General features: G+C 33.4%; 1 protein-coding gene across 1 annotated transcript; it reads right to left on the minus strand.

Annotated features, from left to right (window-relative positions):
* Positions 1-371: 371 nt before the first annotated feature.
* On the minus strand, positions 372-812 carry LOC110942450 (umecyanin). Its single transcript, XM_022184230.1, has one exon. It carries the CDS (start codon positions 810-812, stop codon positions 372-374), a length of 441 nt encoding a protein of 146 aa, XP_022039922.1.
* Positions 813-14,056: the final 13,244 nt, after the last annotated feature.

Here is a 14,056-nt window from a genome sequence, read left to right on the forward strand (position 1 = left end):
CATGTTCCGGTTTAACCAATCATTATCGTTGCCGTCTGAAACGATAGTTCTATGTCGACGAGGCAGACAACGGGAAACCGTTAAGTTTTATTTAAAATTTAATAATACTATATTAAAACTAAAAATTAAAAAATTCCTAACTTATGATATAGTTATATTTTCAAAAGTAATGTATGTAACTAGATTTAACAAAAAAAAAAAATAGTAAAAACTGGAGGATGTTCTATTTTTGCCTTTCCAGCTAATTTTACTTCCTATTATTTACGATCGTGCTGCCATATCAATATTTTAAAATATACACTCGGTGGATACAAGATTAAACGTAGCATCATCTATGGATCAACTTAAAAAAAAAGTTTTATTATCCTGTTTCAATTACTTGAGTCATTGTCTACAACATGAATTGCTAATTTTTGATTATCCAAGCAATCCCCGTCCATGGAACAAATGAAATAATGATCTCCAGGGATGTACAAGTTTAGGGTGGCAGGACCAGTTTTTATGGTAGTTCCGGGTACCGTGACGCTACAACGATCGTAGTCCTCTTTAATCACTGGTGTAACATCATGTAATCCGGTGTAAAAGTCAAAGAGCAGAGTGTCACCAACGGTGAAGGTTTTGTTTGCAGCCCAATCGATGTAGAAATTGGGATTTTCAGGAGTAACCCAGCCAGAGTCGTCACCCACCGCATGCTCCATCGCGGAGATACAAAATGTCATGGATGCAACTATGGCCATAAAAACAAACATATTAGATTTGAAAGCAACCATTTTTTTATCCCTTGTGTTTTTCAGTAGCTTCGCTGCTGCCATCACTTTGTAGATGTATTTGTGGGATTTTTGTTTTGAGGAAACGTGAAGTTAAATAGTTGTGCGTTACATTATAACTTAATTTTTATATATTCTCTAATTACACCATAATTTAATAAATTTTTTTTGAAAGGCCAACAAATTCATTGCATAATTTAATAATATTAATTAAGTTTTAGGGGCTGTTTGGTAGCCTCTAAATGGTCATTAAGAGGCTAACTCTTAATGGAACAATTAAGAATTTTACCGATGAGAAGGTAGAAGAATGTGACATGTGATTATTTTCCATTCAGAGGTTACCTGTTAACCATTCAGACTTGAGGTTATCTCTTATTCATTCAGAGTTTTTAAACCATTAAGAGGTAGCATCTGAATGGTTATTAAGAGGCTACCAAACACTGTAACAAATCATTTAGTGTTCGGTTCAATTTAACTAGGTTTGACCGTTTGACTAGAAATCTGGTCGGCATTAATAACCACACCATTAACCACGGGTGTTGTTAAATATACCCAAAAGTCAACCTTTCAGGAGAGATAAGGGTAGGTAGGAGATAGAAAAGCGCTGGCATTAATTACCTAAAGCATTAATTACCTAATATTTTTTTTGTTTTTAATTATTAATTACAATTATTAGTTTTTAGCTTTTATATTATTTTTTAAGTGCTGGCATTAATTACCTAATATTTTTATTTTATTTTTTAATGGTTAATTACAATTATTCGTTTTTAGCTTTTATATTTCTATTTTATTTTTTTTAATTTTTTACTTTAAAAAATAAAGTATTTTTTATACAATCAAACTTTTATGTAATAAGTTTTCTTAATCTTTGTTATAACACACAGACTTGACAAATGTTTTTGAATAAATTATTTAACTTTTAAAACAATCAAGTTGAATAAAAAGTGGTCTGAAATATGTAAAAATATTTTTAAACAACAGTTTATCATATAAATGTTTTACTTTTTTTATTTAAGATGATTAATATATAAAGCTATGGTGCTTCGTATCAACAAAAACAATTCTAAATAACAATTATAAAGCTATGGTGCTTTGAAAAAAAAAGATAAATGTCTTTATTAATTATAAAACGGATATGAAGCAACATTAGTATGTCTGCGGCTGGATGAGAGACAATGCATGGGTGGCGTCTAAAATTATATACCCAACTTTATCGTCGTGAAAGTGATTTTGTCAATCTAGGTGATTAATTGTTTTAATATTTGTACGTTTACTTTTTTGTTAGAGACTAGTTATTTATTTATTTATTTATTTATAATGAATCTTTTTACTTTCGTGTTTATAATAAAGTGTCTTGATTATTTATTTATTAATATTGATATTAATACTAATACTAATAATAGTATAACAAATATAAAAAAGTAACAAAAGTCTTATAAAATAAAATAATATAAAAAACATAACTATTACTTTTGACTTTAGAATAAAATAATGTATTAAAGTAATTAATCATAACAAATTTAACTTATTTGGTATATTAATCCATATATTGGGTGTATTTATCACACCACTTAACCATGATGTTGATTCTCTCCCGACCGTATTTTTAATTGAACCATAAATTACTTTGTGGATTTCTCAATTAATGTTGATTTCCTCCCGACCATATATTTATTTGAACCAAATCACTTTGTAGATTTTTTGTATTTTTTAATGGAAAATTGGTTTTTAATAAACCAACCTTTGTTCCGTTGGTAAATAATAATCTTACTTACGTAATTGGTATACAATAATTCTACCTATCAACATGTTGGTTCTTAATGAACTTCCGTTAATTATTTTTAACTAAAGTTAGTTTTTAAGTTTTATTTATTACACAAACAGTCCCTGTAGTTGTAATTTACTAGTTTTAAAGTCGAGGGACATGTAATTAAATTTTATATATACATATGTGTACTAGTTCCAGATTTATCACAAACATCACTCGAAAATCCTCCTTTTCCTCGATTTTGATTTCCGATGTAAACAACTACCATTGCCACCGCCATGGGAGTTCTCCGACGGATCAACTAAACGACCACCAAAATTGGAATTTCAGGTATCAAACTACTTGGTTTTGGTCAGTGATTAAAAGCCCCAAACAAATTTCTTTCACTCTTGATTCTTTCGACCGATTTGGGGGCGGGTTCCAATCTAGGGTTCATATGGGGAATCAAAGTGTTGACAACTTAAAACTAGTAATTGTTCTTGAGGTTTTTTGTTTTATAAAATAGTTAAAACTAGTAAATTACAACTACAGGGACTGTTTGTGTAATAAATAAAACTTAAAAACTAACTTCAGTTAAAAAAAAAATAACGAAAGTTCATTGAGTACCAACATGTTGATAGGTAGGATTATTGTATACCAATTACGTAGGTAAGATTATTATTTACCAACGGGACAAATGTTGGTTTATTAAAAACCAATTTTCCTTTTTTAATTGTTTTACGATTATTAGTATTAATATCAATATTAATAAATAAATAGTCAAGACAGTTTATTATAAACATGAAAGTGAAAAAGTTTATCATTAATAAATAAATAATCAAGACACTTTATTATAAACATGAAAGTGAAAAAGTTCATCATAAATAAATAAATAAATAAATAACGAGTCTCTAATAAAAAAGTAAACATGCAAACATTAAAACAATTAATCACCTAAATCGACAAAACCACTTTCATGACGATAAAGTTGGGTATATAATTCTAGACGCCACCTATACATGGTCTCTAGGGCTGCAAATGAACCAAACGTTCGACGAACAGTTCGTGAACCATTCGGTGGAAAGTACATTTGTGTTCATCTAGTTAAATGAACAAACATGAACGAAGGTCGTGTTTGTTTGTTTATGTTCGTCAACGTTCGGTAACGTGTTCGTTTGTGTTCTATAGTTGTTGGTGCACTACATCTGCTGATTACGTCTTGTATCGAGTCATTGTGTTAAAGTGTTAGATCTGGGCTAGAAATGTGAGAAATTGAGTAATTGTATAGTGTTTGGCATGTTGGATCGCTCATAGGACCATTAGGTAGTTGGACCGCTCGAGTGACACCTTAGTGGATCGCTCAAATGGCAAATGTGTGGACCGCTCGAGTGTCAACTAGGCTGGACCGCTCGTATGTCTTCATGGGCCGCTTATTGGGCCTGTCCAATAAGCGGTTCCAGATCCTTATAAATACCTGTTGAGCGATCACATTTGAAAAAGGATTTGTTGAATCTCATACCGAAGTGCTGCCGGATCGAGAACTCGTTGTATTTACTGCCAAATCAATACAGAAAGTGTTTAAAGTGAATTGTATGCTATTCCTACGTTGATTACTTGTTATTCCGCACCTGTAATTGACGAAAACGCCTCTGATCGACTCATTCGGGTCGCCAAACGATCCTACAAGTGGTATCAGAGCTTCAGGAGGAGGAGTTCTACAGGAAATAGCTGGAAATCATCAAAAATTCTGTCTTCTACTCATTCTTTTTCAGATTCAGACATTTTCAACGGTCGAAATTTGCTGAAAATCTCAGGGATTGTGCGCAACTACATAGAGATAAACCCTTGAAAGTTTGGTGTCGAAATTCAAAGAAATAGTGTGCCAAAATGATGTCCGAAAGTGAACCGCTTTTCTGAACTATTCTGGACCGCTCCAAATTAATTGATTTGGACCGCTCATTTGGTTAATTGAGAACCGCTCATTCGGTCGGTCGACCTTGGATCGCTTCAAATTCATTATTGTGAATCGCTCGAACAGACAATGTTGTGAACCACTCGAAGGGTTATCGCTTGAATCGCTCTTGTGACAATTATTCTCTGGACCGCTTATTGGACCCATCCTGGTTCGCTCATTTGATTTTATTGGACCGCCTTTGGGACAAATTGAACAGTTAGATCGCTTTTAAGGCTGTTTGAAATATTGTACGAAAAATTTGACAATGAACGAGGATTTCTATAACGCGTTCGCTACTCCTAGTACCCCGATCACCGCTATTCAAACAACGATGCTAGAAAACGAAACCGGGACAATGCAAAAACCTCCCAAGTTAATGAACATCGGAGAATATAAGGGTTGGGAAGGTCGGTTTGAGAATTGGGTGCAAGTGAATTATCTTGACGCTTGGGAATGCGTAGAAACAAAGTATATCCGACCATTGAATAGTGATGAAGAGCCAGTTCCAATCAAAGATCTTAGAGATGATGAAAGGAAGAAATATAAAAATGAGAAAATGATGCTAAGTCTCCTTCAACAGGCAGTGAAAGAAGATATCATGGTTCTTCTACAGCATAATGGAACTTCGTACTCGATCTGGAAAGCTTTACGGTCTAAGTTTAGGGGAAGTGAAGAGATGGTTAAAAGCAAGAAGTCACTTCTAAAGAAAGAATTTGATCTTTTTCGTGGGTTGAAAAATGAGAGTACGAGAGAGATTATTGAACGATACTGTAACTTGCTTGCAAATATGAAAAGGTTGAGTATTGAAAAAAGTAATGAAGAGTTGATCGACAAACTTGCTGATGCGTTGCCATATGAGAGTTGGGGCACATATTTGATGATGCTCAGAAACAAGAAAGGTTTTAGCAATCTAACGCTCAGTAAGTTCATTGAAAAGATCGAAGCTCAAGAGATGGAACAGAGAAAAGTGATTAGAATGAAAGACTTCGATGGTGAACAAGACATCAGGTTATATTATAAAGCTGGGGTAAATGAGAAATCGTCTAATTCATCTCCAAAAATTGTGACTGGTATGAGTGCCAAGAGCTTATCTGAAAGCCCATCATCTGGATCAAGCAGCAAAACCAGCTTTACTTCATTTCCATCATTCGATCCAAACATCTCAGCAACTAAAAACGGGAGAAAGTTACAATGCAACATTGTATTGAATCTTGAGAATGATCAAGATTATTCTGAAGAAATTGCCAAAAACCAAATGTCTTTATTAGGAATGGTTTTGGAATCTTACACTTGTTTTGTTGCAGGTCGTATCGGCAATCCAATGCTAACCAAAGAAGACTACGACCAGATAGATGCTGAAGAGATGGAGTTGATGGACATAAAGTGGTGTCTGGCTAGTGTTTTATGGAGAGCTGAGAAGTTTAAACAAATCACGGGGAGAGATGATCTTCGTGATGCGAATGTTTCTACTTTAGGTTTTGATAAATCTAAAGTTACTTGTTTTCGGTGCAGGGAAAAAGGACACTTCAAGAGAGAGTGCACAAACCGAGAAGCAAGTGGAGCTCAAAATCCGTTCAACAACAACAATGATTATTATCGCAAAGCCATCTACCACCAAGTTGGTCAATCATCTCAACAACAAAAACATCAAGCTCAGACTGCACACGGAAGAGATGTGATTGAAGATACTGGAAAAAGAGCTTGTGTGGTTAATCCAAATCAAAAGCAATCATTTACCTGGGATAATTACATTCCAGAAAATGGAAAAGCTTGTTTGATTGATCAAGAAGATGAAAAGCTTGCAGAAGGTTTTAGCTGGGCAAACTTTACTTGGGATGATTATGTTCCTGATCAAACCACAGCTTACACTGCATTTACAGCAAAGATCATAGATGATAGTGATGATGATACAGAGTATTGGGCGAGAAAATACAGAGAAGATATGAAGTTGCTTGCTGAGAGTGATAGCGAAGACGAAAAAGTGAAAAAGGAGAAGAAAAAGAAGAAGATTAAAACACCGGTGAGTAGTGATGATGAAGAAGTGCCGGTGGTGAGAAGGCAAAAGATGATAGAAGTGCCGAAGTTCAAAGTTGATGAAAGTGTTGATGCGAAAGAAGTTTCTGTTAAATGTGAAAACTGTGAGATTGTGAAAAAACAGAACAGCACGTTGATTAACAACTTAAACAAACTGAAGGAGTCTTATGATGTGCTGAACAAGACAATGAATCAGTACAATCAGACTAGTGAAGAACAAGCAGTTGCTATGAAGACACTTCAGGGAGCGTTTATGACAAAACAAAAAGTTGTAAATAACTATATTCAAAAATGTGCTGCATTAGAACAAAAGCTTGAGCTGCAAAGAATCGAAACAGAGAGAGTTAATCGTTTATTAAAAAGTTACTCATGTACTTCCTATGTGATTGACAGGATCTATCCTACAGTTGAAAGCATGAATGTCTGGGAAGAAGATGAGATAGCTGAAGAAAAAGCAGCTGAAGTTAGGGTTGAAGAAAAAATTGCTGACAAGGGGAAGAGTGACAAGAAAAAGGATACTGAAAAGGCTTCATCTGGTAAGAAGAAAGGTGTCAGTTATAACAGATGTCCACCTCCACTGGAAAACGGATATTTGCCTAGACATCCTAACGATGAAAGAGTCAAAAAGGCTACAAATTTACAGTGGGAGTCAGAGTCGTCGGTCAATCTTCCAGATAATATTGATGTTGTGTTTACATCGTCTGACACTGATCAACAGTCTCAATTGATGAAGAAAGTCGTGGATCATGTGTTAGATAGTGATGACAGTGAAGAGTCAAAGCCGGAGTCCGAGTCAGAGTCAAAATCTGAGTCAAAAACTCCGAGTCAAACAGAAAAACAGGGAAAATTAGTTTATGATAGAAAATTCCTGTTATCAAAATTTAATTTGGATGATGGATTGTTTAAAGTTGCTTATACTTTGAATAATTCGGACAAATTATATTCTGATGAGGAATTTCCTATAAGAGGTGTTAAAACTGAACTGATTAAAAAGGTTTTTATACTCTCGGAAATCAATATTTCTGAAATCAAAGGCTTATGTTTTAATGAAAAACCTAAAAAATACACCTCAAGAGTACAACAGAGATTAAACAAGAAAAAGAATTACGGTTCTGGTTCAGATTTTCAAAAGAGATCAAACCATAGCGGTAATTTCAAAAAGAAAGGATTAGGTTTTACTCCGACAGAAAAACAGAAAAATGAAAAATATGTTCGTGATTTTAAATCCAAAATGTCCTTTGTTTCAGATACATCGACTGATGAAGAAGAAAACACATGTTTCTGGAGGGAAAAGAATAGTGAGTTTCTAAAAAAGAAACAAGCTGAACAAAAGAAAGACTCGAGAACCTGTTTCAAGTGCAACAATGTTGGACATATCGCCAAAGATTGTTCTCAGGCGATACAATCAAAACAGGGAGTTTTTCGCAAAATTTCAGAAAAGGTGTTTGCGTTCGAATCACCACTTGATAGAACAAAACTGTTTAAAGATTCTATTTTTGAAATTGGTGAGAGTTCGAACAAGTTTTATAAGAAGAAAGCCAAATCTAACAACCAGAAATGGGTTGTGAAGAAGAGTGGTGAAAGCTCTAGCGATGATTCTGATGGATCAAAATCAGAGGAGCTATCTTCAGGCGATGAAACTGATTCCACAAAGTCAGTTGAGCCACAAGTTGTCTCAAAATGTGAAGCTGATGTAAAAGTTGAGAACTCAGTTCCGATTGTTAGTGATGATGAGTTTCCATCACTTCGGGCTGAAAATTATAAAAAGAAAATTGGTAAAGTTGAGATTTCTAACCAATTTTATCATGATGAACAGGAATTTGATGCTGAGAAGGTCTTTAACCCCAGGGTAAAACATATTTTTGGCAAGATGATTGATCGAAAAGTCAAAGGGGTTAAAGAATTTTACGAGAAGAAAACAAAGAAAGAAAAGGTTGAACCATCCCTAGTTTGTGACTGGGATGGTACATATTATGAACAGTAAGTCTCAGGACTTGCCGGAGCTCCCAGGTTGGTAAGCGTGGAGCATAAATCGGCATCTTTCTTGAATTTTATTCGGTAACGTCAATCATACAAATGGTAAAGAGGTTTGTTTATGTTTGTTGATGTTTTATAATTGGTACAGAGGATTCTGGACTGAAAATGGTAAATCAAGGACATTAAGTTGTACTTGTATTTTCCTACATTGGTCGAAAGACAAGATGATGAACCACAACCCCGAACATTTGTTGGATATTTCTACAAATGGTAACCTACAATTGGTAAAATCAAACAAACTTATTTTCCGGAAAAACCATTTTGATTAACACAAACTTAAGTGTTTTGAAATCTAAATGGGAAAATAGTTTGTTGATAGGGGGAGTTCTGATTGTTTATGCCTAGTGAATGGCGAATTGAGGTGATTCGATATCAGTTGTCATGTTCTGTACAGTTTGTTTTCATATTTTCGTTAATGTGTTTGCATTTTAGGGGGAGTAAGAATTTTAGAAAATCCAAAAACATCAGAAAATTTGAAAAAAGACAAAAACATGATAAATCTAAAAAATGAGTTTTTGTTGCATAAAAGAGGAAATGATAGTACATCAGTAGACTATCACAACAAAAGAATTGGAAAGTCAAAATGTGATAAATGATCTTACTGCGGATGTGTCAGTAGATTTTCGCACATTTAGTAAATTGAAACGAGATATAAACCTAAATCAAACTTGCTTGATTCGTGGGTAACTATTCTTGGATATATGGGTATCCCCCGAAATCTTGTTTGAAAGGTCCCGTATTCTGAGATACTAGGTCTTTATACTCAGTGATATCTGGGGTATTATCCCGGGACTTCTGCTGTATGGAAGTACTGACCTAGTCCCCGGATAATACTTTCTGCAAATGCTTGAAAAAGCGCCGCCCTCAGCATGCTGATGAGACAATAAAATTGATAGTCGCTGCTGTTGAAATGCAAAAAGATCCTCTAAAGGGGACCCACCAAAAGTCGAAGCCGTCATCTCTCTGCGTATACGGAAGTATCGACCTGAGCTCTCACGGCCCTCGCACATAACCCCTTTACAGATATCATCTGTGGTATACTCACCTGTAAGACTGAATATTTGGGATCTGGATACAGGAGTATATTCAAGTGGAGTGATACACAATTAAGTTTAAGTCTCTAAAACATTAATATCGTATCTCGAATCGATTGAAATTTGTGTTGAAAATTTAAATGGACAAACATACTGACAATCTAGGTAAATTGTTTAGAACTGAGTATGTTTAAAGCTTAATGGTGTTGGTGATTTGTCTCAAATCTGATATGATCCTCTTGCACGAGCTCACAAAAATATTGTCTGTAAATAGTTTATTTCTGCATTTTATTTTCTTTCAGAAAAATCCAAAAAGATTTTGTGTGTGTTTTAGCATAAATTTTGAAAATTCAAAAAGATTTTCGACAACTGATGTTGAATAGCTGATTTTCAAAATTCCGAGTGCTAAACATGATGAGCAATACTTGAGGGGAAGTGTGTGTGTGAAATTAAATGTTTTCATAATCTAACCTTTTCAAGTGGTTCGTCAAAATATGTGTTTGTTTTGAAGGAGAATCTGAAATGGTGCAGGATTATATGTTTGAAATATAGATGTGAAAGAAATTTACTTTGAGGTAGAGGTTATGCAGGATAGCCAGACAAAGATCCTGAAGATGTTGCTGAAGATCAAAGGAATGCCAGCAAATCGAGAGGAGGAGTCTGAAGATATAAAGAGAGAAGCCCAAAGGCTGATCAAGACTGAAGATCTGAAGATACAGCATTGATGTGACTCGATAGTCGACTCCATCAACATCTGAGGGGGAGTCTGTTGGTGCACTACATCTGCTGATTACGTCTTGTATCGAGTCATTGTGTTAAAGTGTTAGATCTGGGCTAGAAATGTAAGAAATTGAGTAATTGTATAGTGTTTGGCATGTTGGATCGCTCATATGACCATTAGGTAGTTGGACTGCTCGAGTGACACCTTAGTGGATCGCTCAAATGGCAAATGTGTGGACCGCTCGAGTGTCAACTAGGCTGGACCGCTCGTATGTCTTCATGGGCCGCTTATTGGGCCTGTCCAATAAGCGGTTCCAGATCCTTATAAATACCTGTTGAGCGATCACATTTAAAAAAGGATTGGTTGAATCTCGTACCGAAGTGCTGCCGGATCGAGAACTCGTTGTATTTACTGTCAAATCAATACAGAAAGTGTTTAAAGTGAATTGTATGCTATTCCTACGTTGATTACTTGTTATTCCGCACCTGTAATTGACGAAAACGCCTCTGATCGACTCATTCGGGTCGCCAAACGATCCTACAATAGTTCATTAGTGTTTTTAGCTTTTATATTTATTTAAATACTTCAAAATTCCGAAAAATTAAATATCTAATAAGTGTTAGTGTAGTATATATTTTTTCATGAACGGTTGTTTGTGTTCGTTTGTTTCCATTTGTGTTCATGAACATTAGTTTGTGCTCATTTGTCTTCGTCAACGATCGTTTTTGTTTGTTGTCTAAAATTAACAAACAAACACAAACGAACACGAACAAGTTCATTTCCTTAACAAACGAACATGAACATAAAATCTCGTTCGATAAGTGTTCGTGAACGGTTTGCGAACGCATATATTTCTTAAAAAACGAACACGAACAAGGTCTTGTTCGTGTTCGTTCGGTTCGTTTACAACCCTAATGGTCTCTCATCCAGCCGCAGACATGCTAATGTTGCGAAAATTCCAATAAGGCGTGATTGTAGGCACAAGGTCTTTTATTCGACCTTCTTTTAATGAAGACAACACCGAGTGAGTATGCCAACTTTTGTAACCAATTCATCAATTCTTCACAAGACTCGAATACCTATAAACGAAATTTAATTTTAAAAAAATAATAAATTATTTATACTCAACAAAATAATAATAATAATAATAATAATAATAATAATAATAATAATAATAATAATAATAATAATAATAATAATAATAATAACGATCAAATGCAACAACAAAAAATATATAAACAAATCAATACTCATGGTATGTGATCTCTTACCATTTTTTAATCTTAAAATAAACATTTTATTAATAAGTTTTTTTTGTCAAGTCTAGCATGCAACGGAATTGCAATAATAACTGGTGAATACATATGCAGAATAATTGTGTAGTGAATTCCAGATAAACGGACAAAATATAAACATATAAGTAAAAAAATTATACGTAAAAAATTATACAAAGTAAACATGATTCCCTTTGAGAGAAAAGAAACTTATTTTAAAAATCACTCAAACATATATACGGTCATGTAATATTACCTTTGTTATAAACATATTATTGTTATGGTTATCAACGACAAAAATAGATTAGCTTTCTCTTCTAGTTTTGTACTCCTATATATGCCGCTATTGTATCTCATTGTAGATCACACCTCAATCAATGAAATATTAGATCCCTTCTCCCTATTATTTTCTTCTTCTACTCTTATTATTTGCTATTAGGTTAGTTTCACAACACGTTATCAGCACGAAAGTACTCTCACCAAGACCCTAATCCCTTCCATGAAGTTATAGCAATCAAAGTTGAATAGTTGATACAAATTCATTTATGCATGTTCAATAACACTATCTTACCAAAAGGAGGCCTAATGAAGATTCCGTTGATTCATACATCAGAACACATCCGATTTTGTTGGTAAGTTTTCAATTGAGTTTTTGTTATTATTAGTTTGGATCCCGAATAGGTTCGTATTGATTATATGTCGTTTGATTGTTTTATGAGATATTCTGGATTTATCCTCACCAAAAGTGATATATGCGTCTGAATTTCGTAACTCTTATTTTAATAATATAGTCACATATTTGTTTTGAATAAAACAAAAAAAATTATTATTAGTAATTAATTTCGATATACATGTATATTCTTTATCGTTTTCTAATACTATAGCTTATTAATATTTTAAAGAATTATATATGAATATTATTGCTTAGATGATATATTTTAAATGTATAAAGTATTAAATTAAATATATCGTCTCATTTTTTACCTTCATTGTTTGTTTTCACATATCATCTCTCATATATGTTAGACTTAACAATCAAAACGTTAGATTCTGTAACATGATTATTTTACACATTCAAAAAAATACACTATTAGCAAAACTAAAAAAACAAAAGCAATATAAAAAGTACAGTACGATGATGATTTATGTAACACGTAAATATTTTATTACAACTATGTAATGAAAGAAAAAACAAACTGAATTTTATTATCCGAATAATTCAGTGATCGGTTTCGTATATGTGTTCACTGAATGTATACTTCATTTAAGAGACACTGCTTATAATAAAAATCAAGAAGTAAAGAATAAATTGAAATTCAATTAACGGGGTTGTGAGAATTTTACAACTAGTTAAAATTGCCCGGTTGAAAAAGTTAATTATAGGCTATATCAATGTTTGTTTATTTATTATTATTATTATTATTATTATTATTATTATTATTATTATTATTATTATTATTATTATTATTATTATTATTATTATTATTATTATTATTATTATTATCTGCAAAGGAACTCGTTTTAAGATAATTAGTGTTCTCAAATGCTAGTGAAGATTAACACATCATATCATATGGTTATTTTCATTAGTGAGTTAATTATTTCTAATTGTTATTTAGTATGGTTTAATTATTATTTGTACTGAATATGATTGTAAAAACACTCCACCTTATATGTTTATAATTGTTGGTGCATATTTGTGACAACAGCTTAGATTTGGTCTTTGGATATCTTGTAATTAGTTAAACAACAAACAGTTAGCGGGTTTAGCTTTGTAATAGATGAATAATAGAGTTTGGGCTAAACAAAACCCACATTGGGTGATGGGGGACGAATTGGGCCTAGCCCATGTAGTAAACCCTAGCCTAATGTTGTAACCTTGTGTTATATAAACAAGGCTTTGCATTAGGGTTTAGGTTAATCAGCCAAAATAGTTTTAGAGTGAGAATTCGTGAGAGCATCTAGGCTTGGACGAAATTTGAGAGGGAGTTAGGGTTTTGATTGATTGGAATTGTTGTTTCTGTTGTTCTACTTGTTTCTGTGATATTCTGATCAAGAGGATTCCACACTCTTGATTGGATTGACAATTCTGTGAAAGATCCATACATCAAGAGGACCTACAATTGGTATCAAAGCATTAGGCTCTTGAAGAAGCTCGGTTCAGAATTGGTGGCTGCAGAAATTTGAAGAATTTCGAAAATTTTGAAAGTGAAAAATTAGGGTTTTCGAATTTATTGAGTTTTGATATATATCTGCGAATTTGTGGCTGTTTTGATCTTACTGTGTTCTTAGTTTTGCTGATTTGCAGGTTTTCGGGACAGTTTTTGCTGATTTTTGAAGAATTTTTTGCAGGACAGATTTGAAGATTCGAATACGGTTCTTCGTGTTCTTCATAATTTTTGAAAATTTGTGCTGATTAGGGTTGTTTAATTTTGCAGGAAGCTGTTAGAAGGATCTGGAATATCTTCAGAAATTTCGAACAGATTGA

This window comes from Helianthus annuus, chromosome 7 (assembly GCF_002127325.2).
Source record: "Helianthus annuus cultivar XRQ/B chromosome 7, HanXRQr2.0-SUNRISE, whole genome shotgun sequence".
NCBI lineage: Eukaryota > Viridiplantae > Streptophyta > Magnoliopsida > Asterales > Asteraceae > Helianthus > Helianthus annuus.

What these genes read in the sequence shown, in the direction of transcription:
- LOC110942450 (XM_022184230.1), bottom strand. Translation starts at nt 812, where the DNA reads ATGGCAGCAGCGAAGCTACTGAAAAACACAAGGGATAAAAAAATGGTT.